Here is a 27,742-nt window from a genome sequence, read left to right as displayed (position 1 = left end):
CAGTGGATAGTTACGCCGTCATTTTTTCTCATAAGAGTAACACATCATTCAGAACTGTAAAGGGTCTACTTTTATTTGTGTGCACTCACAATATCGACAAAACGTTGTGCTTTTATAAAATAAAGAAAACAAACATGATGCACTTTTTGCGTCTCGTCTTGAACAGGAGTGCTTCACAAAAAAGGACCGAAACTAAGTGAATACATCCCTCACAGATATGATAAATATATCTATAGAAAGCAAAACTCTTTCATTATAATCTTTATCATAATCCATAAAGATGCATTTCTCTCTAAAGACGAGTCAGGATCGGCAACTTCATCCACGAAACGGACTCAGAAAACCCTAGTTTATTCGTAAATAATTAAAATATCTCCTTACTATTTCCCCTGGACACATTCATGGTAATTACTTTTGCTGGGGCTTTGCGGCAAGCTTTAGCCTATTGCGTGCGTTTGAACGCAGAAGTCTTCAGCTGCGCTCTTGACATGGTCTCATGTTGTTTCCACCAGCATGGCAATTTTTTTTTTTTTTAAAAATATAAAAATTTGAAGAACCCTTAAACAGGCCCGAGACCCGGCCTGCGTCTGAACTATGACGTGAAAACTGGCCCGATCGAAGCCCGGCTCTAGAGGCATAAAAAAGTCGAGGGCCCATCAGGCCTGGGCTGAAATGCAGGGCTCTAGCGTTCCCCTCGGCAGAAATCACGTTAGGATTGGATAGAGATGATGGGGAGAAAAATGATTCAGAACAGAAGAGAAGAATGGATGGGTTAGAGCAGAATCACCCTTCCCCAATAATCCTCTTGACACTAGAGTAAAAAGAAAAATTTGGGAGAGAAAAGAGGTCCTGAGAGTGAGGATGTATTATTATTAATGTGTATGTGGTGAGATAAGTGCACAAGATTAGAACCTGTTTGGCTCCTGCAGCAGGCATATTCTGAACAGCAGCACAAGTGAAACAGTCAGCAAAGCAGAGGAAAATGAGAGAGAGAAGAGGGGAGGGGAGAGGAGAGCAGGTCTAGGATGGAGGGAGGGTGGCATGCTTACGGCATGTGACAGAGGGAAAGAGAGAGAGGAGAGGAGGAGCGGAGGAGCGGAGGGAAAGGTATCATCAGCAGCAACAGCAGTAAAGCACAAAGACGAAAAGAACGGGGAAGGTGTGGAGAGAGCAAGCAAGAGAGAGAGAAAAGAGAGGATGAGGTTTGAAGAAGACTGAGCCCTTTGCCACAGACATGACCACAGGCTCATCAGTCAACCGGACGTAACCTTGACAATCCTCGTCTGCTGCTGCCGCTGCTGCTGCTGCCACACACTGGAGCACAGCCGATAGTGTGTGTATGTGTCTGTGTGTGTGTACGAGGGTGCGCTCAGGCGTTGCTATGAGATTCAGAGACCCGCTTCATCATCCGTGTGCTCTTGCATGTGTGCTTCTTTAGCGTTCACCTCAACTAATGGGAAAAGAGTACCCGCAGTGACCATCAAGTGAGTGAGTGTGTGAGAGTTTGAGTTGAGTGTGCATGTGGAGGAAAGGGTAGAAAAGGTCAGATAAGTGTAGAGAGTGTGTATTTGTAGCACAGGGTACGATGCAAGAGCAGGTAGAGCGTTCTACACCCTGAGAGAGAGATAACACAGTGAAGGTGGCCAGTGTGTGGGCGTGTGTGAGCGACTGAGAGATGCAGTATGGTTGAAGTCTCTCAGCCTCAGTATCATCAGATTTTCTGCTGCAGATGCTACACTAGCTCATCTCCGCACTAGAGCGCTAACCTGACACACACGCACGCACACTCAGACGCACACAGCTGCGGCTTCAAGAGAAGCCCCAAGAATCCCATCAAAGGTCAACAGAGGGACACTGGAAGAGTTGCTGAGGGCAAAGGTCGTGACAGCTGAGGCTGAAGGTCAGAGGAGGAGTGAGAGCCATAAACGCGGAATCATGGGCGAGTGGACTATACTGGAGAGATTGCTGGAGGCTGCGGTGCAGCAGCACTCTACTATGATCGGCAGGTAAGAGCTGTAGTGCAACACACACACACACCTCACAAAAGTACTGTACCTTGATAAAACTTTATATATGAAGGTTCAATTTGATCACATTAGTAAATGCACTAGGTGAGTTTTTTATTTATTTATTTATTTTTTACAATATAATTACATTTAAATTATAATATAGATTAATATTAATATATTAAAATATAAAACAGTTATTTTGAATGTAATAATATTTCACAATATTACAGTTTTACTGTATTTTTGATCAGCCTTGGTGAGCATAAGAGACTTCTTTCAGAAACATTTAAAAATCATTTTTGTACAGAAATAAATACAAATGTTCTTGGTCGTTTTAGAACTCTATACAGTCCTCCCAGTCTTTCTCTTTAATGCAAAATAAATTATTGTGCTGTATTATGAGCTTTAAAGACTCAGACCCAGAGATTTACTATTAATAAAGAGATGGCTGCTAAAAATTAACAGTTGATATAAAGCGTATTGACAAATCAGGGAAGAATATTACAGTCCCCTTACCACATAAACACACACCCACCCACACTAACCATGTGTGTCATGAAGGCATGTTGAGATTGGGAGCTTAAAGTGTGCACATTTGTGTGTGTGTGTGTGTGTGTGTGTATCGGACTTGAGTAAGCACTACTCTCTGCTGTGCTCATTAACCTTAACTGCAGGTAGCCCCACATCAAGGGCATGTCCTTCTCCTGTCTGTGAGAGGTTGTGTGGTTTGTGGCACAGTGGGCATGTAAGGGAGTGTGTGCAGGACACTTAAGTGTATGTATTTTGTTTCTGTGCACACATACTGAAAATTGCATTCTAAGCGATGGTTCTTGGAAAAAAATATGTAATTAGTCAATCACAACACTTTCCTCATACAATGACAATTTATCAGGTATCTCATTGTCAACGTCTATTTACTTCTTTTATGTATTTACAGTTTTCAGGGAGATTTTAAATTTTTTTTAGCTTGTCAAATTGTTTTTTTTATTTAGTATTTTGTCAAAAATGCCTCTCAAGTGTTTTTTCCATCTAATGAATCTTCAGCATGTAAAGGAATACTGATTTCACCTTAGGTGATGTAATAAACTTTCATCAGTCCAGCACTGCTTAAACCAGCAGTCAATCACTTAACATCAATCGATCACAAAACATCTGACACTAAATGGAAAGGTGACTTGCCATCGTTTAATGAATCCTTAATGTAGGTTTGTCTGAGGTTAGCTAACTGTTTCATACATTATGTAACATTATAAATGAGGGAAATGCACATACACACATGTGTTATTCTATTATGGTTGGAACTTTCAATTGACTTCTGTTGTTTTCACACTAAGCTAATGATATTTCCTTTCCTCTAAACTTAAACCTAACCCTTATGGACACCTTTCTGCATGTTAAATTTTCATAAATACATTATTTAGTGGGTTTATTAAGTAATTTCTTCATCGAGACAATATGTATGGACATTTGATCCACACAATGTAGACAAAACCAGACCCACATGCACACATATAGATTGATGCAAAGACACACAACATGTTTTTCAAAAGGTGGAGCTGTTATGGAATTTGCATGGCAGTGTTATGTTGTTGAAAACACGTGTCTGCTAATGTATGTGAGCTTGTGAGGTAATCAGAGTATTCTCTCTGTCCCTTTGAGGTCTGATCAAGCACTTGAGGCTGGAATCATAGCGACAGAATTAATAAATAAATGAACAGATGAATAAAGCCTCTACTATCATTCATCAGCTGCTGCAATCCCTCCCTCCCTCAGAACACACATAGAGACAAACACACACTGCAGCTCAGCCACTTTCAGTCTCAGGCTTTATGAGTATTGTCACACACACTCACTCTCTCTGTTCTTTTTCTCGCTGGGAGAGAGTCTTAATGGTTCAGAGTTTGATCTTTCTTTACCAAATTGATCCCAACAAAAGCACATGCAAACACTTATGTGTGGCTGTATTTGCATGCTTACAGTTGAAAGCTGATCTGTTGTAGTTTCAACTAGTCAATATATTCTTTCCGCCATTGTTTTGAGTGGTCACAACAGTGTAATCTATACCGTTCTCCATTTACTTTTTGGTCTGGACAACATATGGGTCAGCAGAACAAACGAACACACACACATACACACATTTCATTACTATAACACTTACCTATGTTTTGCAGCTATAATCACGTTAAAATCTACTAATATTCTTTCACAGATTAAATATAGAAAGAATCATCACTCTCTTTCTATCTTTCATAATCTCTTGCCACACACGCACATGCACACACCTCCTGTGCAAACGCAGATGATTAAGCGGCACCTGTGAGATGGAAGCAGAAAGAGTCATGTGGTCATATATCACTCAATCTTTATTGCAGCACTAGAGAGAGGAGTGAAACAAGCCCCTATTCAATTCAATGCAAGTATATGTATAACACATTTTCTAAAAGATATTATTTCAAAGCAGATTTACAAAAAAAAATTGTTTCAGTTTTACAATTACGAAGTCTCCAACCTTAATTATTAGCAACTATACTAATTACTTAGAAATTTGTCACTAACCTTATTTCTTTAAAAAAAGTATTTGTACATATGCAATAAAATGTATTTATTTATATAATTTTATTAATACACACACACACACACACACACAGATTCATCAAAGAATCCATTGGAAAAATGCATCACAGTTTCCACAAGAATAGCAGCACAACTATTTTTAACATTGCTAATAAGAAATATTTCTTGAGCATCTAACCAAATCAGAATATTAGAATGATTTCAAAAGGATCATGTGACACTAAAGACTGAAGAAATGGCTGCTGAAAATTCAGCTTTGCCATCACATGAATAAATTACATTTATTAAAATAGAAATCAGTTATTTTAAATAGTAATAATACTTCTAAATAATAAAATGTTTGCTGTATTCTGGTCAAATACATACAGCCTTTGTGAGCAATAAAGACCTTTTTTCAAAAAGATTTAAGAAACTTAACTTTAGATATGTAGTATTAAGGGGGAACCTGGAAGTAGAGCACCATGCTGTACTGACAGCACTACAGGAACACTATTTAAAAGTAAAAATCGCAGCCCTTCATTTTGTCTTATCGTTTCAAACACACACACATACAGACATTGTGAGTGCAGCTCAGCATGCTTTGATAAAGTCTGTGTACAAATTGTTTTTCTGAAGTCATGGTGCACGCATACAACTAACATTACATCTCATTTCCTCATCCTTTCATCTACTTGGTTTTGTCCCTCTGGAATTAATTTTTTTCTTCACTTGTCTTCTTTCATTTAGGATGTAGGGCATTACTAGTTGTATCTTGTTTGAAGTAGGAAGTCTTTATTGACACAGAAGAGACGGAAAAGGAGAAAGAGAGTGAGTGAGTTACTGGAAGAGATGGAGAGCATGTGAGGTAAATCTCTAGAGTGATAGTCATTTGCAAACACATATCTATCCCGGTGTCCTCGTTTTCCATGTTTGAATAAGTGTGTGTGTGTTGTGGTTTATTTAGCTATCCTTTGGAGACAAGTGTGTCTACAGCTGTTTTTAATATGATAAAACGTCCATTTGAGGACACCCTCATTTGGAAAATCAGTTTATAATATTTTTTAATCCTAAAAATGCAAAAAAAAAAAAAAAATGTTGGGGTTAAAGACATTACAATTAGCTTTTTATAAAAACATCAACTGTGATGGCCTCATTTTGATAGCTTAGTACACATCCATGCATAAATGAGAAAAAGCACAGGTTCTTCATATTAGGTGGGGCACCGGGACACATGACACAGGTCAGGCCAGCTGTATACAATCAGATGAGATAGTCAGCTATAAATACATGGCATGGAGATGCTTTCCTACCAAGGACATTGCTTATTTGAAGAACGAGTGTGTTTTGATGTGGAGAAAGAGAGAAGATAGAGAGAGACACAGAGAAAGTGAGCTGAAAATCTCATAAAAGCTTAATTATTCATAATTGTTCATGAATAATTGATGTGAGAAGATGCTGTTAGTTCTAGTAAACGTTTCTTGTTCTGTCTGGTGTGTAAAAATAAATACAAAACTTTTGTTCACCCAAATAAAATTGTTTTGTTGGTTTGTGGGTGTGAAAGTACTTGAGAAATAAAATACTTATATACTATTCTTGTGTGTATGCATGTACTCTGAAAAAAGTATTTTTGTCTTGTTTATTTGAGGAAAAAAAATTTCCTTCCCCAATGGCATATTAATTATATTTTTTCAGCTTTTATGCTTAAACTCACTTATTTTTGATATATTTATTCTTTTTCTTGATTTAAAAGATTCTGGATATTTGTACAAAAAAAAAAGACAAAAAATGAGTAATAAAATATTTTTTGTGCTTGAAAAGTGGAATGTGGGCACACATACTACATAAAGAAATAATGTGTTTAAAGGTCTGTGTGACTTTAGGAACAACAAAAGCACAGAAACCTTGACAGTCTTATGTCCAAACATGGAGAGAGTCAGTGTACCGTACACATTTCCAGCTGCTTGCTCACACACACACACACACACACACACACACACACACACACACAAAGCTCCACCATCACACACACACAAAGCTCCACCATCACACACGCTCCATTCACTGTAAATTACACTGCCGCAAACTGATACGCTATTCACAATATGCGTGTTAATGCACACACACCAGGTGCTTTAAAAGGAGTCCTTTCAGTATGTTTTATTTCCTGAATATGCTATTTCTCGGTACTTGCTCCCAGTCGTCTGTCTCCATCTGTCTCTCTGTATCTGTCTATTTGTCTCATTGCTCCTCTAGTCTGCCTCTGCCCATCTGTCTGTCTCATCTTGCCTCCTACCTTTTCTCTTCATATTCATGTTCTTTCTTTCTCTCTTGAGTTCACCTTGAAATGTCTCTCTTTCTCATTCCCTATGTGTTTTTCATCATCCCCCATTTCCACACTTTTAGTAGCCTATGCAGGTTTATTCCTTCCTGTGCCCTTGGTACGCCTACTTGCTCCCGTTCTCTCTCATTCCAGGCTCTACTCTTTCCTCTCTTTCCCAATATTCCATCAATCATTCCTCTCTCCCTCCCTCCTTATCGCTCTCTCTCTCTCTGGTACAGTGCAGAGTGCTGAGTGGTTCACTATGTGGTTGCTATAGTAACGCCAGCAGGGAGTGGGGGATGTGCTGCTAATTTAAAGACCCACCAGGGCCTTTGGTCATTGATACAGTGCTGAAGAACTAACGTTAGTTTTTTCGTATCCTACGGTAATCATTATTAAGTGTTAAATAAAGGTTAAACCGTCTGTCGTCTGAACCGAGAAACATCTCTTGCTGTTATACTACAGTAAAGTGCCGTTGAGTTTGATCAAGAGTCATAACTGTCCTACTTAGCGCAACACAAATGTTCACCATATGTCCATTAAAACCAGTGCTAACCGTCCTAGACAGCACAGAGCTAACATTAGTCTGTCTGATTCAGAGCACAAATTATTTCCCATTATTCTTTTCACATTCAATTTCTCTGAAACAATTTTCAAATATTCATTCTATAATGAAGAATTCTATGCCATGAATCTAATCAACGAGCTATGGAATTAATCACAACATTGTGAATCTTGATTTGAAGACAAAGAAGAGAAAAAGGCACAAGTATTCAAATTCCTTTTTGAGGCAATGAACTACGCATCCCTTGAAGAATTGAGAATAATGACATTACATTTTAACATTAACTTTGAGAGTATACAAATATAAAAACCAGTCAATTTTTTTTTTTTGCATTGACTGTCCTTAATTGTATTTCCCTAATATTGTATAAACAGCTGTCATTCTGAAAATGAATCAGGAATGCCTTCATCACTTCAGCTCATTCACTTTCATTCTCTATGCTCAATTAAGTCTGGAAGGAGGAAATTTCACTTGAGACTCTCCACCATTGATGGGAATCAAAAGTTTGTCTTTATTACTCTCTATCCAGTAAAATGCACTACAGTTTAAGAGTTTGGGGGCCTTTGAATTTTTTTTTTTTTTTTTTTTTACGAATACTTTTATTCTTTACTTTTAAAATTATCAAAGGGGCAGTGAAGATATTTATTTTGTTACAAAATTTGTACTTCAAATAAATGCTGTTCTTTTAAAATGTCAAATCATTGAAGAATCCTGAAAAACACTAAAACACTACATTTTCCACAAAAATATAAAGCAGCACAACTGTAACGGCTGCTGAAAATTTGAGCTTTGCCTCAAAGGAATAATTACATTTAAAATATATGAAAATATAAAATTTAATTTTTCATTTCTAATAATATTTCACAAAATCAATGTTTTACTGTGTTCTTAATCAAACAAATGAACCTTGGTGAGAGCATAAAAACTTAATATGCCAACTGAATAACAGCAATATAAAATATAGAAAAGAACAATTATTTTACTATTAATTGCTACACAACCAGGGCCGATGCTCAATGTCTCTACAAATTTATGCAAGTTTACTGTAGAATGGCACTATATTCAGTTACAAGGACAGTCTCCGTAGAGAAACCTGGGGTTAAGTGCTATGCTATATTATATTACTAGTGCTAGTTAGATTTCAAGCATCCTACAACCTTTTTGTTACCAACAGATCTTCAGCTACTAAGAAACACCACCCAATGTGCTAAAAATAAGCTGAGGGACTTGGACTGAGGGCTATATGAATCATTCTTTAAGGATGAACAGAAAATGCCATTGTTGCGGAGTTAGTAGTTTAACATGGTCGACAGGACCTAAATGAAGTACTTTATGATTCTAAGTCTTAATACTAAATGCAAAATACCGGTACTGTATATGTATTATATAGCTCACCGTGTGTGTGTGTGTGTGTATGTGTGTGAGAGAGAGAGAGAAAGAGAGAAAATGTATGTGCTCATGCATCAAGACCAGCCTGCAATGAAATAACGTCATGGCTGGTACTAGAGCAAGGTTATTGTGAGTGAAGGACGGTCTCAGCATAAGGGTGTGTGTGGATCGTGTGTAGGTGTGTGTGAGGAAAAGAGCTAGGCAGACTGAGGAAGATTTGTGTGCTCAGGCTGCATCTGTTGAGAGAGACAGTGTGTGTGAGGCACAAGGGTGGAGATGTTTCGCTCTAAATGGCACACTCACGTGAGTCCCATGTGCAAAGCTTCAAGGTGTTGTACTTCTCCTCATGACACTCACATTGTGTGTTGTATGTCACATTAGTATGCTGCATGTGTTATCGTGAGATCACACATCTCCTCTGTTCTTATCTGCCACTATGATCAGATGTGTCTGAGTCTGTGCTTGTGTGTTGATTTCTGTGTGTGTGTGTGTGTGTGTGTTTGTGTTTCTTCATTAATTTTTTCACTGAGTTCCAATTTAAGCTTGCGAAGAGCTGATAAGAGAGCAGAGATGGGGTCAGCCGCCCCAACACAAACTCTGATAGCCTTGATGCAGAATGCCCCAGTTATCATCAGCAGGGAACATATGCCTGCATGCACGTGAATGAATGTTAAAACATAAAAGCTGTTGTTGAATGGTCTACACAGATATTTTCAATATCATTGAAGCTCATGAAGTGTGTAATTTCTGTGCCACTAGTCCAGAGCCCTGTGCATCACTTACAGAAAATAAAAAAAAATGAATTAGGAATTTGCCCCCTCATTTTAGATAAATTGTGACCACATTGTCTTAATTCATTCCCACAATATATTCATTCTGTCTCTTGATTTATTGCCACAATTTACCCAAATTAAAACTAAGGAGCAGAGTAGTACAACGTGTCCACGATTTGACTAAAACAAAGCAATGAATTCATTGTCATGTGAACTAATTCTTAATTTGGGGCCACAATATCTTTTATTTATCCACAGCATGTCATATCCAGGTCTCCATGCATTAGCCAAAATATTAGATGTTTTTGTCTTCAACTGTGGCACCTTACAGATCGGCAAGATTTGTCACATTGACTTGAAAAAGAAGCTGTCAAGTCAGATACTTTCTGCTTCCCGTAGTGACCCTCTCATGGTATTTGCTTTCTTTAGTGCAGATGAATTGATTAGATGCAATATTTGTCAAATAAACAGTAGAGCTATTTATTTAACATATTAATTTGGAATATATAATAACACTTTAAAATTAAGGCATGAAACACACCCAGCCCAGACCTGCACATTCTTCACTTTTCACCCTCTTTACAGCTTCATCAGTGCCTAGACTACTTAAATACTAATAAAGTGGGATCTATCTTTTTGATCAGTTTTATTATACAATATAACATTAAGATTACATGAAAATAATTTTTACTTTTTGGTCTGTGCAGCATCACATTAAGTAAAATACACCCAATGATACTTTGTCAAACAGGTCTGCCATTAGTCATACAAACTGATTGCCCTTCCACAAAATCACATTGTTGAACAGAGTCAGACTGCCCTAGTGAAAAATAAATATACTTAAATGTGTTTGAAATACATTTATTTCATGCTAAGTATACTTAAGGGCGAAAACATCAAAGTAGGAACACCACAACTCCAGAGATATAGAAGTATTTAATTATGTTCTCTCCACAGGTGACGTTTCGAGCTTAAACACTCTTCATCAGACATTAAACATACTAAGTATACTTCAAATACATTTTCATATTTATGTACTTAATAAAATGTCCTGCAATTGTACTTTTAGTATACTAAACCCGTATACTTCAAGTCTGCTATATTGGAACAACTAATTTTGTACTTAATGCACTTTAATTGTACAGAAGTCCAATTAAAGACATACTTAGTATATTTGATTGTGCTAAAGTGGGACTATCGCAAGTATACTTTAGGTACACTTTAAATATTGTGCATTTAAAGACCAATATTATTCAAAGATCATACAATCCTCATCCTCATTGTGACATTAACACACATTTTAGATGTATTATTAAGAAATGGGCATTGTGCAAAATTAGTACGCCAAATAAAGTTTCATTATCATTTTTATATCAGTATAAGTCTTGAAGGATATATTAGTAAATATGTTAATAGATTTGAACTATACTTAGTATGAAATAAATGGATTTTAAATATATTACTTTTTTACTAGGGTGTTCAAATGAAAAAGTGTGAAAATATGGAATGTCGGGGAAATAGGAATGGCTTACTTTTCATATCAAGCTGAAACAGAAACATGTTTTTTAAATTAAAAAAATTACAAATTAGAGCATAAAAGGAGTAGCAGGTAATTTAGAAATGCCAAATGCCTGTATTACCTCTGCTTCTTACAGCAATTACTCACTATTTTGTCATGTGTTTTGTGCACGTGTCTGCGTTTGTGAGATAGAGGGAGTTAGAAAAGCAGTTTAACGCTGTGCCGTTGAATAAAAAAATTAAATCTAACTTCTTTTAGTTACTTAATCTAACTTTTTTCTTCTCGCTTTTTCTTCCTTCCCCTCTTCAATCCCGTCTACTGCTTTCCTCTGCTTCTTTCTGTCTCTTCTTTTCTCTCCCCCAAAGGATCCTGCTGACAGTGGTGGTGATATTCCGGATCCTGATCGTGGGTATAGTGGGAGAAAAGGTGTACGAGGATGAACAGATTATGTTTATCTGTAACACGCTGCAACCGGGTTGCAACCAGGCCTGCTACGATAAAGCCTTCCCCATCTCCCATATCCGTTACTGGGTTTTCCAGATCATCTTGGTGTGTACGCCAAGCCTCTGTTTTATCACTTACTCGGTGCACCAGTCTGCCAAGCACAAAGATCGCAGTTACACCCTCCTGCACGGCCCGTACATCGACCACGGACACGGGGTGAACCGCAAGCTCCGCAACATCAACGGTATCTTGGTGCACCCGGATAGCAAAGACGACCGCGACTGTCTGGATTTGAAAGACATTCCCAACATTCCGCAAGGGGTCACATACTCCAAAAGTGCCAAGATCCGTCAGCAGGAGGGCATCTCCCGTTTCTATGTCATACAAGTGGTGTTCCGGAACGTTCTGGAAATCGGCTTTCTCGCCGGCCAGTACTTCCTGTACGGATTCAACGTTCCTGCCATGTTTGAGTGCGACCGCTACCCTTGCGTGAAGGAGGTCGAATGCTACGTGTCACGTCCCACGGAGAAGACAGTTTTCCTGGTGTTCATGTTCGCAGTTAGCGGGATCTGTGTGGTGCTAAATTTGGCTGAGCTCAACCATCTGGGCTGGCGGAAGATTAAGACGGCCATCCGTGGCGTCCAGGCTCGCAGGAAGTCCATTTGTGAGATCCGGAAAAAGGATGTGTCCCACCTTTCCTCTGCGCCCAACCTGGGCCGCACCCAGTCTAGCGAATCGGCCTATGTCTGACAGCGAATAGGGGAGGGGCTTAGACGAGGTTGGGAGTGGCTGACGAGGCGACAGCCACGCCCTGTGCTGCAGACTTGACATTGCTAATTTTATGCATAGTTTGGACAGGGTGAGAGAGGGGTAGGGTGAAAACAAAAAAGCAAATGGATGAGGGAGGACTGGAGTAAATCAGATTTGGCATTCTAAACTTTATGGAGAATAAAACTGCTTTTTCGGACTTCAATGGCGAGCGCTGGGGAACAGAGCGGGAATCATACTTAATAGACAAACACATTTACACCACACACACTCACACACATACTGATATCCCTGAGCCCTGCTTAACAACAATAGTCTTCCAACAGAAAAAGAGAAATTTAAGAAACAAAACTGATTCGAGTTGCTTGATGTCAAAAGAGATATTAAGATGGAGGGATGAAGTTAGAGGGCAGCTCAGCATGTGACTCAGAAGCATTGTAAAGTATGAAAAATGTTCTCCAGGGTCAATGCTAAGACATCCCTCACATTTTGAACAACTGGAAAGAGAAAAAAGGAGGACAAACAAAAGAGTATAAAACCATACCTCAGCACAGACTCCTCTACGCCTCTCCCCCACATGCTTTCTTTCATTTTCTGTCTCTTTCTGCATAGTTTTATAGATATAGCTATTAAGTATACAAGGCAAGAAGAGAGAATGAACATTCATGTACTGATAAGCCACCCCCACATTTGCTAGAGGGCCATAAGAGATTCCATCCTCACGCAAAAATCAACATTGACACACCACAGTCCCCAGTCCAAATCCCAGGATTCCTCTGTTTCACCAACCCCCCCATTCATTACTGTACATATCTCAGAATATCGATATTGCAGCATCCATGTATTTCACACAATGAAGTGTAGCTTTTGCCATTATTTAAAAAGAATTACACATTGATTGCCAAAAACAAAAAAAGAAAGAAAAAAAACTAAATTGTGTTGTTTATCTGCATTTGTTCTGTAATGGACAGGAAAATAGCGATTTTATACTATGGGCATTTCCAGACAAAGGCATGTTACGATGCATCATTAGAATGGCTAGATAGTGTTACGAGCTGTGTATAGAAACAGACTGTTTCTTTTTTGCACCCAATATTTTTGAGGTGTATTCTGAAGCATGCGGGAGGAGATCTAATAGCTCTATGGGAATGGCAGAGAGAGTCTATACTGACTAAGGCTCCAATGCAGCAATAATATATAAAGATATACGTAAATTATTAATAAATATATGTTATAAAAATAAATGAATAAACTATTAAAGAAATAAATGGAATATAATGGCATAATGATTTCTTTGTTACTTGATTCTGTGCATGTGTGTACACAAATGTGTATTTCCATCTAAGTGTGCATGCTATGCTGAAGGATTTTTGTCCAGGATGCAATCATTGCAGGGATGAAGGCGGTGAAAGCATAAATCACAAACCAATACACAGCACTGCATCACCTGCATAGATGTTTTCTGAATGACAGAGAGAATGTGTGTGTGTGTGTGTGTGTGTGTTTACCTTGGCCCAGTTGGAAAAGCATTCACACACTAAAAAGGATGACACTACCTGCGTTTCCATCCAAATGTTTCACAAAGAAAATGTGCAACATTATGTGTGTTTTAATCTACTATACACATTACTGGAAGAAGCCTCTCTGTCAGCATCTTTGTTGTAAGATCAGAAACACATGCTTAAATAGTCTAAATGTCATTATTTTTGTAAAAAATGTAATGTTTCCATCAATTTAATGTGATTGTTGACACGAGAAAACCAACCTCAGTATAGAACTGCGCATTTTGGAGTTTATGCACATTTCAAGCTTTTACATTCAGTATTTCTAAATTCAGAATTTTCATAAAAATTGTTGGATAGAAACCTAGTGAGTGTAAGCCACGAATAGCCAAATGAATCCCACGAGCTTGCCTAAAACATTACCAGTAAAGAGAGAAGCTGCTAAATTAATACATTAGAAATTAAATGAAAATGAGTGTAGATAAGACAATGTAATGGCGGCTAATTTATGTGGAATGAGTCAGAGCTCTTACACAAGCTAAGTATAGCTCCTATTGTCTGTGCTGCTGGCATTTCTCTTCATATAGAATACAAATGATCCTTCACTGCAACAATGTTTTATTCAGGACAAGTGCCGTGTTAAGAATTATTTCAATTTTAAATCATTACAGTTAAATAAATGTTTGGAAATAGGTATTCTATCATATTTATAGTTTTTACTTGTAGATGATCGCAAGCCAATATCAGAATTCTAATGAAAATTGAAGTTTAAAAGACAAATATAGCTCTTCAGAATAACTAACACAAATTACAAAATATGACAGTACCTATGTTTTCCCCCTTTTCTCATATCATCTAGCACACCTGATCATTTGAGACTTCCACAAAAAGCTAAGGGCTTTGGTCACATTATGATGACACTTGTTTTTCTATTATAGTAGTGACTTTCCATTGACTTCTGTTGTTGAGTCAAACATGTTTTCTTTCCACTCCTCGTAAATCTAACCCTTACATGAACCTTTCTGCATTTTATTACTTTCATTTAGACATTATTTATTGTGTTTGTTGAGCTTATTTCCTCCTTTGGTCCCCACAATGTAGGCAAAAACTGATCCAAACACACAATTATTCTAACAAAACTCTTCTTCAAAAAGCTGCTTGTAGCTATAAAACACATCAAAATGGATCCCACTTGTAAACTCTGCAATGTGTGTAGTCAGTGAAGAAAACCTTTTATAGAAATAGTAGTTAAATTCATTTCAAGCTGTTTTCTTAGTATAAAATCTGCCAAAAATGTACTTTGTGTCAACACTGACATTAGTTTTTTTTGGTGACTCATGTCCTTACTAAGAAATGCATGCTGCTGTGAGCATCAAGTTGTGCTGAGGAACACTTAGAGTTTCAATAATACCAGAAACATCTATTATTTACACCATAACAGTGATACTGCAATCACACCCTCTTGTATACACCAAATGTCTCAGCATTAAAAATTAAGAGAGAGAGAGAGAGAGTGAAAGAGAAAGGCAACGGCAGAATGTGTGCTGCTGTAAATGAAATAGACAGTAGAGCAGCATGTGTATTTGGCTGCTAAACAAGTGAAAATTATAGATGCACAGCATAACATGAACCTCTCTGACCTTTGATCTTGCTGAACTTTGACAGTGAAGCAAATTCTATTTTGGTCTGTAACTGCAAAGCAGTAAAACAACAGTAAGCAGAAGGAGCATTTGAGATGTGGTCATCAATATCAGTTTACTTTGATATTTCCTGATGTTTTCTGACATGAACTCTCTTTAGCAAAAAAAAAAAAAAAAGAAATAAAAGAATTTATGAGCCAGTGCATAAAATGCATGAAGTGAAAACTGACAATTAATATTAATTATGATATAATAAGAGAGAGTTGGGTAATCATCAATGGGAAAGCAGGAATATTTCAGAATCGATTTACCCTGTATTTCATTGTTATATTATTATAATCCTAATCCTCAAATCATGTTATCTAAGGGAGGATGACATAATAAGCGACAGTTCATGGATTTGGAGGGCAAACAGAGAAAGGGACAAAGGGAAGAGAGACAGAAAGATAGAGATGGTGAGAGCATTAAAGGAGATTAAAACACAAAGGAGGAAATGAACTGGACAGAATTACAGGAAAACAGTGGCACCTGTCATGATACTGGTTAGCCACTGATGGAGGAGAGCAGTAAATAAAGTCAAGTGACCAAAGAGAGAATAATCACTGCTGGTTTTTGTTTAACTGAACATCATTAATAAAATGAACAGGGGCCAAATGAATATTAAATGATAACGACAACAACAACACTGTTCGTTAATGATATACAATGCCTAAATCACTTGTGTGTGAATATAATGAAAATTAGAAAGTTCAGCTTTAACTGTTATGGAATTGACCTGAAAATCCATTAATGAATAGATCAATGCAATGAGAACCACATTGACAAATCAATATATTGAAATCAATCAGTATATTTATACTCACACAGAGTTCACACACACACACACACACACACACACACACACACACACACACAGAGAGAATGCCATCTTTCTCACATTTAGATACAAAATGGCTTTGAAAGAACAAATGTTAAAGATCAAAATTAATTTCTTTCTAAGGAGAGGAGATTCACCACGGAGAGAGAGAGAGATGAAGGAAGAAAAAAGAAGAAAAGGGAATCAGAAAGAATCACATCAGAGAAGGAAAGTAGACCTAAGTGCTGACAGCTAATCTGCTGTGCTCCAACTCCCAGACAAAACCACACAGTCATGCATATACAGATGAACGCTTAACACACTGTCACTTCAGCTTCACATGTTCAGTGCTATAGTACTCTAGACCTCTCGTGAATTTCCCTGTGACTGCCAGTGCACTCTTGAGATGGTTTTCCTGAATCTTAGTGTGAAGTATTACACGATAACTTTCCACAAAAAAGTGTTTTCCTCAGAATGCAAACACCAGAAAGATTTATTCTCTGGAACAAGAACCACAGTGTGATGAAAGTGTGTTCAGACAGGCATATAACAGCAAACAGCATCAAATATTTACCAGGAGAGGGAAAGTTACAGTCTCATCCCAGCTGTACTTGAGCAGCAGAGCCAGACATTACGGTTCTTACAAGACTCATGTGAATGATAAAGAGAGCGCAGAGAGAGATCAAGTTAGAGAGAGATGATAGATAGAGACAGTAAAGATGTTCTGACATTCAGAAAATGATCTTGAGGCGAAGACTACCACATACACCCATCAACAACACACACATATAAATGGCTACATTGATCAAAACGATCTACATCATCTAAAAGTGTATGTGTACCATGAGCTTTACTGCTATTACAAATGAGCCTTTTGATAAGGCCCACACAAACTTCATGTCAACACAGGACAGAAAGCTGCATTTTTGGCATTTTGTGTTTGTGTGTGTGTGTGTGTGTGTGTGTTGTGATTCAGTCTGACATACAGTACAGTGATTCTTTCTTCTTTTTTTTTTCTTTTAATCCACAAATGCTCCCTAAATTCTTCATATTCTGACTGATACTTAAAACTTGAATATACAACTTACTATTCAAGCTCTATTGCTATAAAGGCGAGGCAGTGGCCTGCCCACTATATTTTTTTCATTAAGAAATTAAGCTATTTCTTATGAATGTACGAGACTGTTTTTGTTGAGCTAAAACAACTGGAAGTGGCTGACAATTAAAGTCTAACACATTCAAGTTACAAATGGCCAAGTCTGCTCTTAGGTTAAAAATAAGGTGGATAAGTGGCTTAGCTGTTCAGTGCTAGATTGATTTATCAATGTTCAGAATAACCTGCACGTGGACAGGCCATCAAGATGCCCTTTTGGCAGGTGAGACTGCAAACAAACATAAACAGAGATTGCCTGCCAAGGTCACTGCAAGGTAACAATGAGTTGCTAACGTAAGTTCTGTGAGCAGTGATGTGATTGGTGAGTTTTTGAAGCGTGGACCAGTGAACACTAGAAGTGTGTTGCTCATTATCAGTCTTAATTAGGTCACATCTGCACCCTGAGAACCTTCCTTTTAATCAATGGGTCACAGAGAATCATTTGTTTATTTTCGATTACCGATTATCTTCATATAGCTTCAGAACAGGACTGAAGGGTACATGAAGGTTAGCATAAAAAGGATTTTTACCTAGGGGATGGAAAAGTACTGCAGTTGTTTCGCAGAGATGTTTAAGCATGTTTCATAACATTTCTAACAATTTAATCAACTGTTTTAATGAACAAAGATGAATTAAAGTCTCATTAAAGTTCCATTAAGAGGAGACAAAATTAACAAATGCAAATAACGGGTATACAATAAATAAAAATTAATCAGGTTTTAATTTGTGAGATAGGGGTGTATGTTAATAAAGTAATTTTGGTTTTGATGACATGCAAGTCATATTTAATAAGGTTAGAAAAAAAATGACATTTGCGAATTTATGAAAGGTAAGAACGGAAATCAATTTAAGGGGGCAAATAGCCTTCCTTAACAGAAAAATGAATTTCCGTCACGGCTGTCATGACCACTGAATAGAAAACAAAAAGTATGAAAAGCTTCAGAGTCAGGTGTTTTTTTTTTTTTACAACATCGCACACCCTTAGGCATAGAAAATATCATTATCTTGGTATCAAAACAATAGAAGTCAATGGAAAGTCCCTGCCAAAAAAACATATGTGAGTGTGCCAGGCTGTATAAAAAAGCTAAGCAAAGGTGAAACGGAGGGAGAGAGCACAAGATGGTGGCGTCTCTGTGAATTAGAGGATAGGAGCAGGGGTATAACAGCAGCTGGAACAGTGTTACATAACGCAAATACAGCTCAAATTATTTCAAATAAGTATGAGCTTCATCAGGTTCTAAAAAAAAAAAACATTTATGTGCAATTGCACTTTACTGACAGAAGATAGACAGACTGTATAGAGCCTGGCTAATGCTGCTTTTATACAAACTAATATTCTACTGGGAGGTAATGTATATGATGAGTATTTGATTATACACACACCTAGATGACAAAACAATGATTGCTGTTATCCTGAACAAAGGGTGTTAATCATAGTGGACTCCTCGGGTCTGGTTCAGAGTCCTCTGCAGTGCTGAGATGGACTCTGACTGTGTGGGCTGAGCTAGTTTTCCTCTACTAAACATTCACAAGCTAGCACACCGTTTCAAGTCCAGAGACTTTTTATGCTGTAAACAAACCAAGCAGTTTAAAATATTCTTTATAAACACCATAAAACTGCACTCCAGGCAAGGGGTCCTTTTGTGCAGTCTAGATACAATTACAGTTACAGGGCTTGGATGTATTTTTACAAAGTGTATTGTTCTTTTGTGTGTGAATGTTGATTGTATATAGCGCAGTGCAGCACTCTGCAGTGCCGATTCAGAGATACATTACTGAGAGTATTACTGAGATTAGGAGCCTCTTATAGTCTGTGTGTAAAGCAATGTGTGTGTGTCTTGAGGAATGACCAGAGAAAAGTGCAGTGACAGCAGATCTGGTCTGCAGCTCAGCACTCACCATCAGCCCCCCGTCAAATCTCAACCTCACCCCTAGAGAGGGAATCTCCTACAGCTCCTCATTTCCATTTAAATAACTGGCATGCCCATCTTGGGCAAATTTGAACAGTACAGGATAATGACGAACCACCCCATCTCTCTTTCTCTCCTACATTAACACACACATAAGACTTTCACATACACATTTTTGAATTGCCCATGCAGGCAGGCTAGGAATTAAAATGTGTAAGATACACATACATATTTCATACTTAATTCAGTGTATAAAAATTGCAATTGAATATACACACCAAAAATTGCACCAAAACATAAGTAAACTATTATGCGCTTGGTGTGTGTAAAAGTCACTAACACTGAGCTGATTCCATAGCTGAATAGATCCAAACTTTCACTAGCATGAATATTAGCACAAAAACTGTGCAGTTGAAGTTTCATGGAATAGGTTTCCATGGCCGGGCAGTAGCATGCAAGCCTCACATCACCAAGTACAATGCCAAGTGCCAGACGGAGTGGTGTAAAGCACACTGCCACTGGACTCTGGAGCAGTGGAAATGTGTTCTGTGATGAATCATGCTTCTCTGTTTGGCAGTCTAAAGCATTAGTCTGGGTTTGGCGAATGCTAGGAGAACATTACCTGCACATGACTGCATTGTGCCAACTGTAACGAGGGATAATGGTATGGTGCTGTTTTTCAGTTGGGCTAGGCCACCTAGTTACAGTGAAGAAAAGTTTCTTGATGCTTCAGCATACCAAGAACTTTCGGAAAATGCTATGTTTCCAACTTGTAGGAACAGTTTGGAGAAGGTGCTTTTCTGTTCCAGCATGACTTGACCCAGTGCACAAAACAAGGTCCATAAAAACATGGTTGGATGAGTTCGGTGTGGGAGAACCTGACCTCAACCCCATCAAACACATTTGGGATGGGCTGGAACAGAAATTGAGAGCCAGGCCTTCATATCCAACATCAGTGTCTGACCTCACAAATGCATGATGAATGGAGAAACTTGTGGAAAGCCTTCCTAGTGGAAGCTGTTATAACTGCAAAGGGGGGACTAACTTAATGCCTATGTATTTAGAAGAGAAGAGTAATTTGTAGAAATATAATATCAGTTAAATATTTTCTTCCATAATAATTACATCCTATTATTATACAATAATAATAAAAAAAAACATCTTCTCTTAAGGAGAACGTTTTTACATAGCCCCATGCTGAGATCAATAGGTGGTCTCTGTAAGGCTGCATAAATTAAGTGCAGGGCTAATCTTATTTCCTAATTGCTCTCGACAGAGGCTGCGAACGTTCATCACAGTACAGACCACAACACAAAGGACGTCACAGTAAACAGAGAAAAGCACAGATCACAGTACGGTATACAGTACAAAGAGAGGAAACAGTCCAGGCAATGAGCAATTGACAGAGCAGTGGAGCACAGAGAGGCGCAGGGGCGTCTGAATATGGGTAGGAGATCAAGTTATAAGTCAAAGAGAAAACATGCCTATAATGCCTCTCTGTCTCTCTTATCTCACACTCCCTCTCTTCTAGAAGGAGATTGATGGGTATGGGAGTGGGTTTCTTTTCAGAGGCATAAGGAGTCTGTCCCGCTGAAAAAACTGCAATGCAGATACACAGAGACTGAGAGAGAAAGACAGAGAGAGGGAGAGGCCAACTTAAACTGTCAGTAATCACCTCAAATTCCAGTAACGCTCCATTCAGCCAAGCACCTTTTAGGATTCTCACATGCCCATGCACACACACATGTCTGGTTTTCTGTCATGTTAGGGAGTTTTCATTGTTTTTATACTGAGCTAATGATATCATCTAACCCTAATCCTGGCTTTAAACCTTTGCACTTAAACAAAAAAAAAACACGACAAAAAAAAACTTTTCATTAAAAACTATTTACATTTACATTTAGTCATTTGGCAGACGCTTTTATCCAAAGTGACTTACAATTGGAGAATACAAAACCGATTCATTTTGAAGAGGCAATCAGACAGAGGAAGTGCTCGTAACACCAAGTCTCAGTCATTGTTCAAATAAGTACAAGCTAGCAAGGGAAGGAAAGAAAGATAGAGGGAAAGATTAAGGTTTTTTTTTTTTTTTTGAGTTTAGGACGAAGTCAAGTAGTGCCGAAAGAGATGAGTGCTTAGTGTGTTTATTACACTGTTTTCATGGCAGAGACCTCTGGCTTTTAGGTTTTATATTCCTATTCCTGTGGGGACTTTTTTCCTCACAGTGTAAAACCTAACCACACACACAGTCACCTTCAAAACACCTTTCCTTTCACCATATCCAGTGACTCTTTCTTTCATCACTCTCTTTCTACTTTCATAGTCACTCTGAATCATCCTTCCCTCAATCTACAGTGGCACTTTATGATTAAGACATAAGGCAGGGCAAAAAAAAAAAAAAAAAAGAGTGTCCTTGCCTCTAATCATTTTTAGTGCAGTTTCTGGTGAACCTACACACTTTCTGAGTCACAAATTTACATATTAAACATTATGCCTGCTTCTTGCAAAATAAAAAAAAAGGAAATAAAAAATGTACTATGATTAAGAGTTATTTATTTATTTATTTATTTGCAGAATTTTCCTTAATAAATAGAAATAGATTCCTTGCCACTGGTGTGTGGCAAGTCAAAACTTATTGCCATACTGGTGAGGATTAATTATTTTGTTTACCAGAGATAGCTACACAAATATGCAATTAACATATACACTGCCACCTGGTGTCGGATATGATTAAAATACCACCAACTATCCTTACTAAACTTCCTGCCCTGTAAGATTTTATTTTATTTAATGACTTTGATAAAAAAGGGCCAGTAGAGAGAACTGACAATGGTAAATATAGATAGAGGAGGACTAAGGAGTGTTGTAATACAGGGTGAATTGTAACACCATTAGTTAGAAATTACCATGACCACCATGTCCTCCTAAGATGACAGAAGGTACAACACCATATTTAAACAAACAAACAAACAAATAAATACATACATACATTAATCTACAGGGGGAAAAAAGGACAGAGAGCAGCTTATAATTTTACATCTGGTCATAGTTTCATTGTTCGCATGAGCAGATTTAGGCTACTTGTTAAAATATGGCTACAATATCCCCTATGCGACATACAAAAACAGAAATACCATACACTGAAATTTGAATTTACAAATTTTTTTTAAGATAAAGTGGTTGCAATCAACTTATTTTAGCTACATTTAAATAAACAAATTTTGCTGAAAGTTAGTCAACTAAATTTGATTATTTAAATGTAGCTAAAATAGATTGATTGCAACCACTTTATCTTAAAAAAACATTAGTATATCTTTTTTCAGTGTAGCTGTGCAGACCGAGAGATTTCTTAACACTTTCCAGTGTATTTCTGTACAGAGTTAACAACATACTGACTATTAATGTTATATTTTATCATGTATTATTTAATGTAATTAGTTGTATTTGCTGTTTTGATTTACGGTGTTTCCTATCTGCTGTTTAAAATTAAATAATGGTGGGGTGGTAAATTTAATTTTTAAACAGCAGATAGGAAACACCGTAAATAACATTAATAACATTTTTATAAGTCTATGTTTTCTAATATAGTGTTACAACTCGTCCTGGTAGTGCAGTGTTTTGTAACAACAACACTCTTTATACTTGACCTGATACATTTCTAGTTTATAGATAATTCTGTACATTTTTAACTACTGTAATTGTAGCAGACAAAAATAAAACATTCCAATCTCTCCTATTGTTATCTGGGTATTATTATTTTGACTCACCCAAGCTTGTTTTTTTATGCCAGCTCAAATTAATGGCCACTTGAAACGCAACGCGTTGGAATTCCCAAAGAAACTAATGTAACAGACAATTAATTATAAGTGCGACGCATGCGCGCTCTGAGCCTTGCGCATGCGCTGTCCCGCACGGTGTCTAATTACGAGTGGCTTTGGGAATTCCCCAGGAAAACACCTACGCAGCCATACGGCCTTTTCTGGACAAACTGGGTAATAGCAAACCGCTCACAAGGTTTGCAATTTGTAGTTTTATAATGCTCCGGACATGGAGGGAATCTGAGGCTTGTGCGACAGCGCTTGGCGCTGTTGTTTGGGAATTTGTCCAGAAAGAGCTCATCCTGTTCCCCTAAAAACATCAAAAACCCTCAGACGGAATCCATCTGGATAGAAGCGAAAACGGCGCAACAGATAGTTGTTTGTCAGGAAAGGCAGTTTCTCTTGTTACAGCTGACATCGTTTAAACGGCGCATTCATATATAAATGGACGGGGCGCAAGATATTCAGGGTGAATCCCGGGGACACAATGCACGGCCTGGACCGAGCTACGCTATGGAGAAAAGGGGCGCCGTGGACTCTGTCCCGGAGGACTGGTGTGACAGCGGGCTAGACTCCTTAAGCGGGGTCGGACTCGGTTTTGAGGTTCCCTACACCGAGGCTGAACACATGTGGACACCCGACCTCCCTCCCTCGGACGAGCCCGACAACAGGAATACCGTGGATTGTGTGTCGATTGGCGGCGGAGAGAGGCTCGACTCTGCCATAGGGGACTCGATTAATGAGGATGCTGTGGTGGGGTGCCTCTCCGACGGGATCGGCTCCATGATCCTGAGCGAGCCTGCAGGTACAGACAGACTGGCGGTTTCAAACACTGAGGAGGGTCGGCAGCGAAGGGAACAGCTCTTCAACACGCTCAACTTTCTGTCAGAGGACGGTGACACGTAAGTATATGTAGTTTTCCATTTTCTGTACATGTGTTCAATTTGGAAGGCTATTAGATTTCCTCTTGTCTCACAGGGTACTTCATTTGGCGCTAATTCATGAGCAGTGGGGTGTTGTTCAGTGCCTGCTTGAAGAAATTGTGGTGGACAACACCTGGATACCTTACCTGGACATCCAAAATGACCTGGGTCAGGTAAATGTTCAACAGTGTTGCCAGATCCCTCTAGAAAAGAAAACAACCTGCTCTGACAAGCCAGAACCTGTGGATCAAGAAGAATTGTTTTACTTCCAGTGATTTATCGTTGCATAAAACATTGCATATTTAAATGAACCAATACATTTCATCCTACTGTTGAAGTCACCATAAAAGCAAACTTTCCAATTCTTATTTTTATGGAATATTGCAGTTTATCATTAATGTTTTATGCATTCCTGTAATTGTTTTATATATATATATAATTAATTACTAAACAACTTTCACGTAGAACTCAAATTTTCTCATGTATATACACCTATAGGGAAACATAAACCAAGACCTAGCAAACCCTAATACACAATTGTTCTCTGAAAATAATGCAAACCGCAACTGACCAAACAAACAAGCCCTGATCGCAACACTAGTGGCAACCTATCTCTAAACCTTTCCACCCTCCCTCCTCCTTTGCTCAGACCGCTCTACATTTAGCAGTCATCGTAGACCAGAGTGAGTGTGTTCGGGCACTGTTGTGGAGTGGAGCCAGTGCGGAGATCCAAGAGAGGGGTGGAAACACACCTTTACACCTGGCTGTCAGAGAGCTTCGCTCCGAATGTGTGAGAGAGCTGACCAGCTGCGCACGGACGCCCCCGATGCACCTGAACATAACCAGTTATGCAGGTACGAACTCAAGCAAATATATTTCACTCTGAATAATACCTTTGTTTTTTATATATCTATGTTTTGCATCCTGTCCCTTTCTCTGTCCGTCTGTCTCTTTAAGGTGTGAGTGCACTGCACCTGGCTGTACATAGGGGCAATTGTGAGATCATCAAAATGCTGTTGGAGGCAGGAGCAGATGTAAATCAACGGGTGAGAAGCTACATTTTGATTTAAAAAAGGGTTATTGTAGCTGTAACTGAAACTAAAATGAAAACCACTAACACGTTTGAGTTACTTGGGGAAAAAAAACATTAATTGGAAAAAAAAAACCTAGTTGCCAAGGTAATATTTCTCATTTCAATGTAGTTTAAATTGATGTACTAAAATAACTCAAAAGATGGCCATATTAAAAACTAGTAAAATGACAAAACACAAAATTACTAACGTTTTAACTCAAATTAAAAACAAAATGTTAAAATGTTAATAAAAACTATAATAGTACCTCAATGATATGATAAATATCCAACCATATTTTTATTGAAGAACATGGGGTTCTTCTGCAGTTTGATCATAATTAAAGTGTTCAATATTTTTTAAATCATTAACTTTGGTTTTGTAGGATTTGGGGTCAGGTCGGGCTCCATTGCACTGGGCGGTGGAAAGTCAGAGGTCAGAGGTAGTGGAGTTATTATTGAGCGCTGGTGCATTGGTGAATCAGCGCTCATATGCAGGCCACACCCCGTTCTACTGTGCCCTTTACCGACCCAACAAAGAGGTGCAGGCCCTACTTCGTGCCCATGGGGCCACATACACACAGGACGATGAGGAAGAAGAGGAGTACCGAGAGAGTGAGGAGGTTAGAGCCAAATCCACACACATTGACTAACAGAATGCTTACAGGACGGTTTCAGTACTTATTATTTCTCTGTCTGTCACAGGAGGAGTTTGATGATGTCATCATAAATGGACAGCGAGTGCTGTAGCTGCAAAACATGGACACTACTCTGCCATTAGACCCTTTGAACTCCAGCTGAACAACTGTGGTGTCTGATTGAATTTGGTGGAGGCTATTATGTTTGTCTGTGTGTGTGTGCATTTTGTTTTAAGGTACAGTATGATGTCAGTATGCTGGTTTTGGTTCAGGCTGATGGGAGTGTGCAGCTAGATACTGTTAGTCATGGAGGATATAAGTTATTTAAGCCTGACATCACGCAAAGCTATAACAATGGAGGCAGCTTTTAATTTAGTAAAACCTCTCATTGGCTCATCTCATGTACGTTATAATATAGGGATAGCTCACCTAAAGATGAATATGCTGTTGAACCCTTATGGTGGTTCAAGGCTGTATGACTTTTTTTCTTCTGAGGAATAAAAAGAAAATGTCTTAAAATTGTGAAAAAAGTGTTTTATGTGCGCACATTAAAATGAGTGGAATGTTGTTTAGGCAACATATTCTATACGATACCTTTAGGTAAAATGTCTTCCTAAGAAGAAACAAAGTCATTTAGTTTTGGAATGACATAAGGGTGAGTAAATTATTTTAATTTTGGGTGAGTTATCTCTTTAAGAACCAAATTCCCTAGAAGATGCCAAACCACGTACATTGTGTATCCCACTAGTGAGTAGATTCATTATTTCCACAATAATGGCTTTCTATTTTTAAAATTAAATTATTAGCCAGATTTAGCTGAAGAGAAGTTGAATGGTATTTAATAAACTTGTTGACTTACTATTACTGCTACACCAACTATTGGTTGTTTATTGAGTGGAGTGTCATCGTTTTCATGGTGACCTCTCAAATGTTTTTGTTTTTTACAGTGGATGTTTTTCTTTTCCTAAAATGGGTCTTGGGGTGAATATGATAGACAGGTGGATATGCAGTCGGTCAGATAAAAAGAATTTAGAGCGCTGACTCGAAGAAGTTGATGAAATTACAGACAACACGGAATTCTACGATACAAATGGCAACTCAAACCTTTGAATTGAAAGAGCTAAATTTCATACTTCAGACTACAAACCGCTTACGGTCACACCAGCATATGATTTGAACTGTGAAGCATCTAATAAACATTCCAAATTATATTAAGTATGACAACACAACACTTTTTTGTTTTATTAAAACATTTTTTTAAATATATTACAATATAAAATTATATGTAAATTATAATAGAAAACAGATCTGATTTAATTGGTTCTGTCTGACTGTTTTGTTTTCAATTGTTATGAAAGTGGAGATTGATCTCTATTCACTAATGTGGGGGCATTATGGTTGTGGACATTTACAATCACTTATTTATAGGCCTATTTCAGATTTTCTGTTTGTTGGTGTGAACGAGAATATTTTTCGGTGATGATGATTGGTTCCCTCTGTTGGTAATATAGAGACTCCTTTGGATGTCAGGGCTCCTGATCTACTTGTACTTGTCCTCTCTGAGTTGACTGTATACTGTTGAGCAGAGTAAGATTGCCCTGTTTTAAATGACAATATCATCAGTTTGACCTTATGCTTAAGGAAACAAAGCCACAGTAACAGCTTGGGGTAGATGTAAGACAAGAAAGAGAGAGGAAGGAGCAATATTTAACTTAAAAGTTAAGAGGTACAGTTAATTGTAGGGGAAGATGGAATTGCATTTGAATGTTTCTAATCCATGTAAAAAACAGAGTGACAGATCGTTCCTCTCATCTGTACATATTTCTGTTTACTTGGTGATGGGTGAAATTACTGAAAAGCTCGTAGAAACCATTCAAATGAACAATAAACAGT

General features: G+C 38.0%; 2 protein-coding genes across 3 annotated transcripts; both read left to right on the top strand.

The window, feature by feature from the left end:
- Positions 1-1,070: 1,070 nt before the first annotated feature.
- Positions 1,071-12,666, top strand: LOC306870006 (gap junction delta-2 protein-like). Its single transcript, XM_079417015.1, has 2 exons — positions 1,071-2,006; positions 11,494-12,666. Exons 1-2 carry the CDS (start codon positions 1,936-1,938, stop codon positions 12,320-12,322), a joined length of 900 nt encoding a protein of 299 aa, XP_079273141.1. The 5' UTR covers positions 1,071-1,935; the 3' UTR covers positions 12,323-12,666.
- Positions 12,667-23,302: 10,636 nt separating this feature from the next.
- Positions 23,303-27,059, top strand: LOC306869213 (NF-kappa-B inhibitor alpha-like). Of its 2 annotated transcripts, XR_013784152.1 has the most exons (7): positions 23,303-24,121; positions 24,198-24,315; positions 24,792-24,996; positions 25,100-25,188; positions 25,598-25,834; positions 25,917-26,255; positions 26,534-27,059. XR_013784152.1 is itself a non-coding variant. In XM_079415880.1 (6 exons), exons 1-6 carry the CDS (start codon positions 23,664-23,666, stop codon positions 25,959-25,961), a joined length of 1,152 nt encoding a protein of 383 aa, XP_079272006.1. In that variant the 5' UTR covers positions 23,303-23,663; the 3' UTR covers positions 25,962-26,723. The 2 variants fall into 2 exon arrangements, 1 of the variants encoding a protein (XP_079272006.1); XM_079415880.1 differs by having other exon boundaries at positions 25,917-26,723.
- Positions 27,060-27,742: the final 683 nt, after the last annotated feature.

The sequence above is a fragment of the Barbus barbus genome (genome assembly GCF_936440315.1).
Source record: "Barbus barbus genome assembly, chromosome: 5".
Classification (NCBI taxonomy): Eukaryota; Metazoa; Chordata; class Actinopteri; order Cypriniformes; family Cyprinidae; genus Barbus; species Barbus barbus.
The sequence above is the reverse complement of the archived record's forward strand: the minus strand, read 5'-3'. Positions and strand labels throughout refer to the sequence as shown.

What these genes read in the sequence shown, in the direction of transcription:
- LOC306870006 (XM_079417015.1), top strand. Translation starts at nt 1,936, where the DNA reads ATGGGCGAGTGGACTATACTGGAGAGATTGCTGGAGGCTGCGGTGCAG. An exon ending in CACTCTACTATGATCGGCAG is followed by an intron (nt 2,007 to 11,493) that starts GTAAGAGCTGTA and finishes TCTCCCCCAAAG; the next exon opens with GATCCTGCTGACAGTGGTGG.
- LOC306869213 (XM_079415880.1), top strand. Translation starts at nt 23,664, where the DNA reads ATGGACGGGGCGCAAGATATTCAGGGTGAATCCCGGGGACACAATGCA. An exon ending in TCCAAAATGACCTGGGTCAG is followed by an intron (nt 24,316 to 24,791) that starts GTAAATGTTCAA and finishes TCCTTTGCTCAG; the next exon opens with ACCGCTCTACATTTAGCAGT. An exon ending in GAACATAACCAGTTATGCAG is followed by an intron (nt 24,997 to 25,099) that starts GTACGAACTCAA and finishes TGTCTCTTTAAG; the next exon opens with GTGTGAGTGCACTGCACCTG.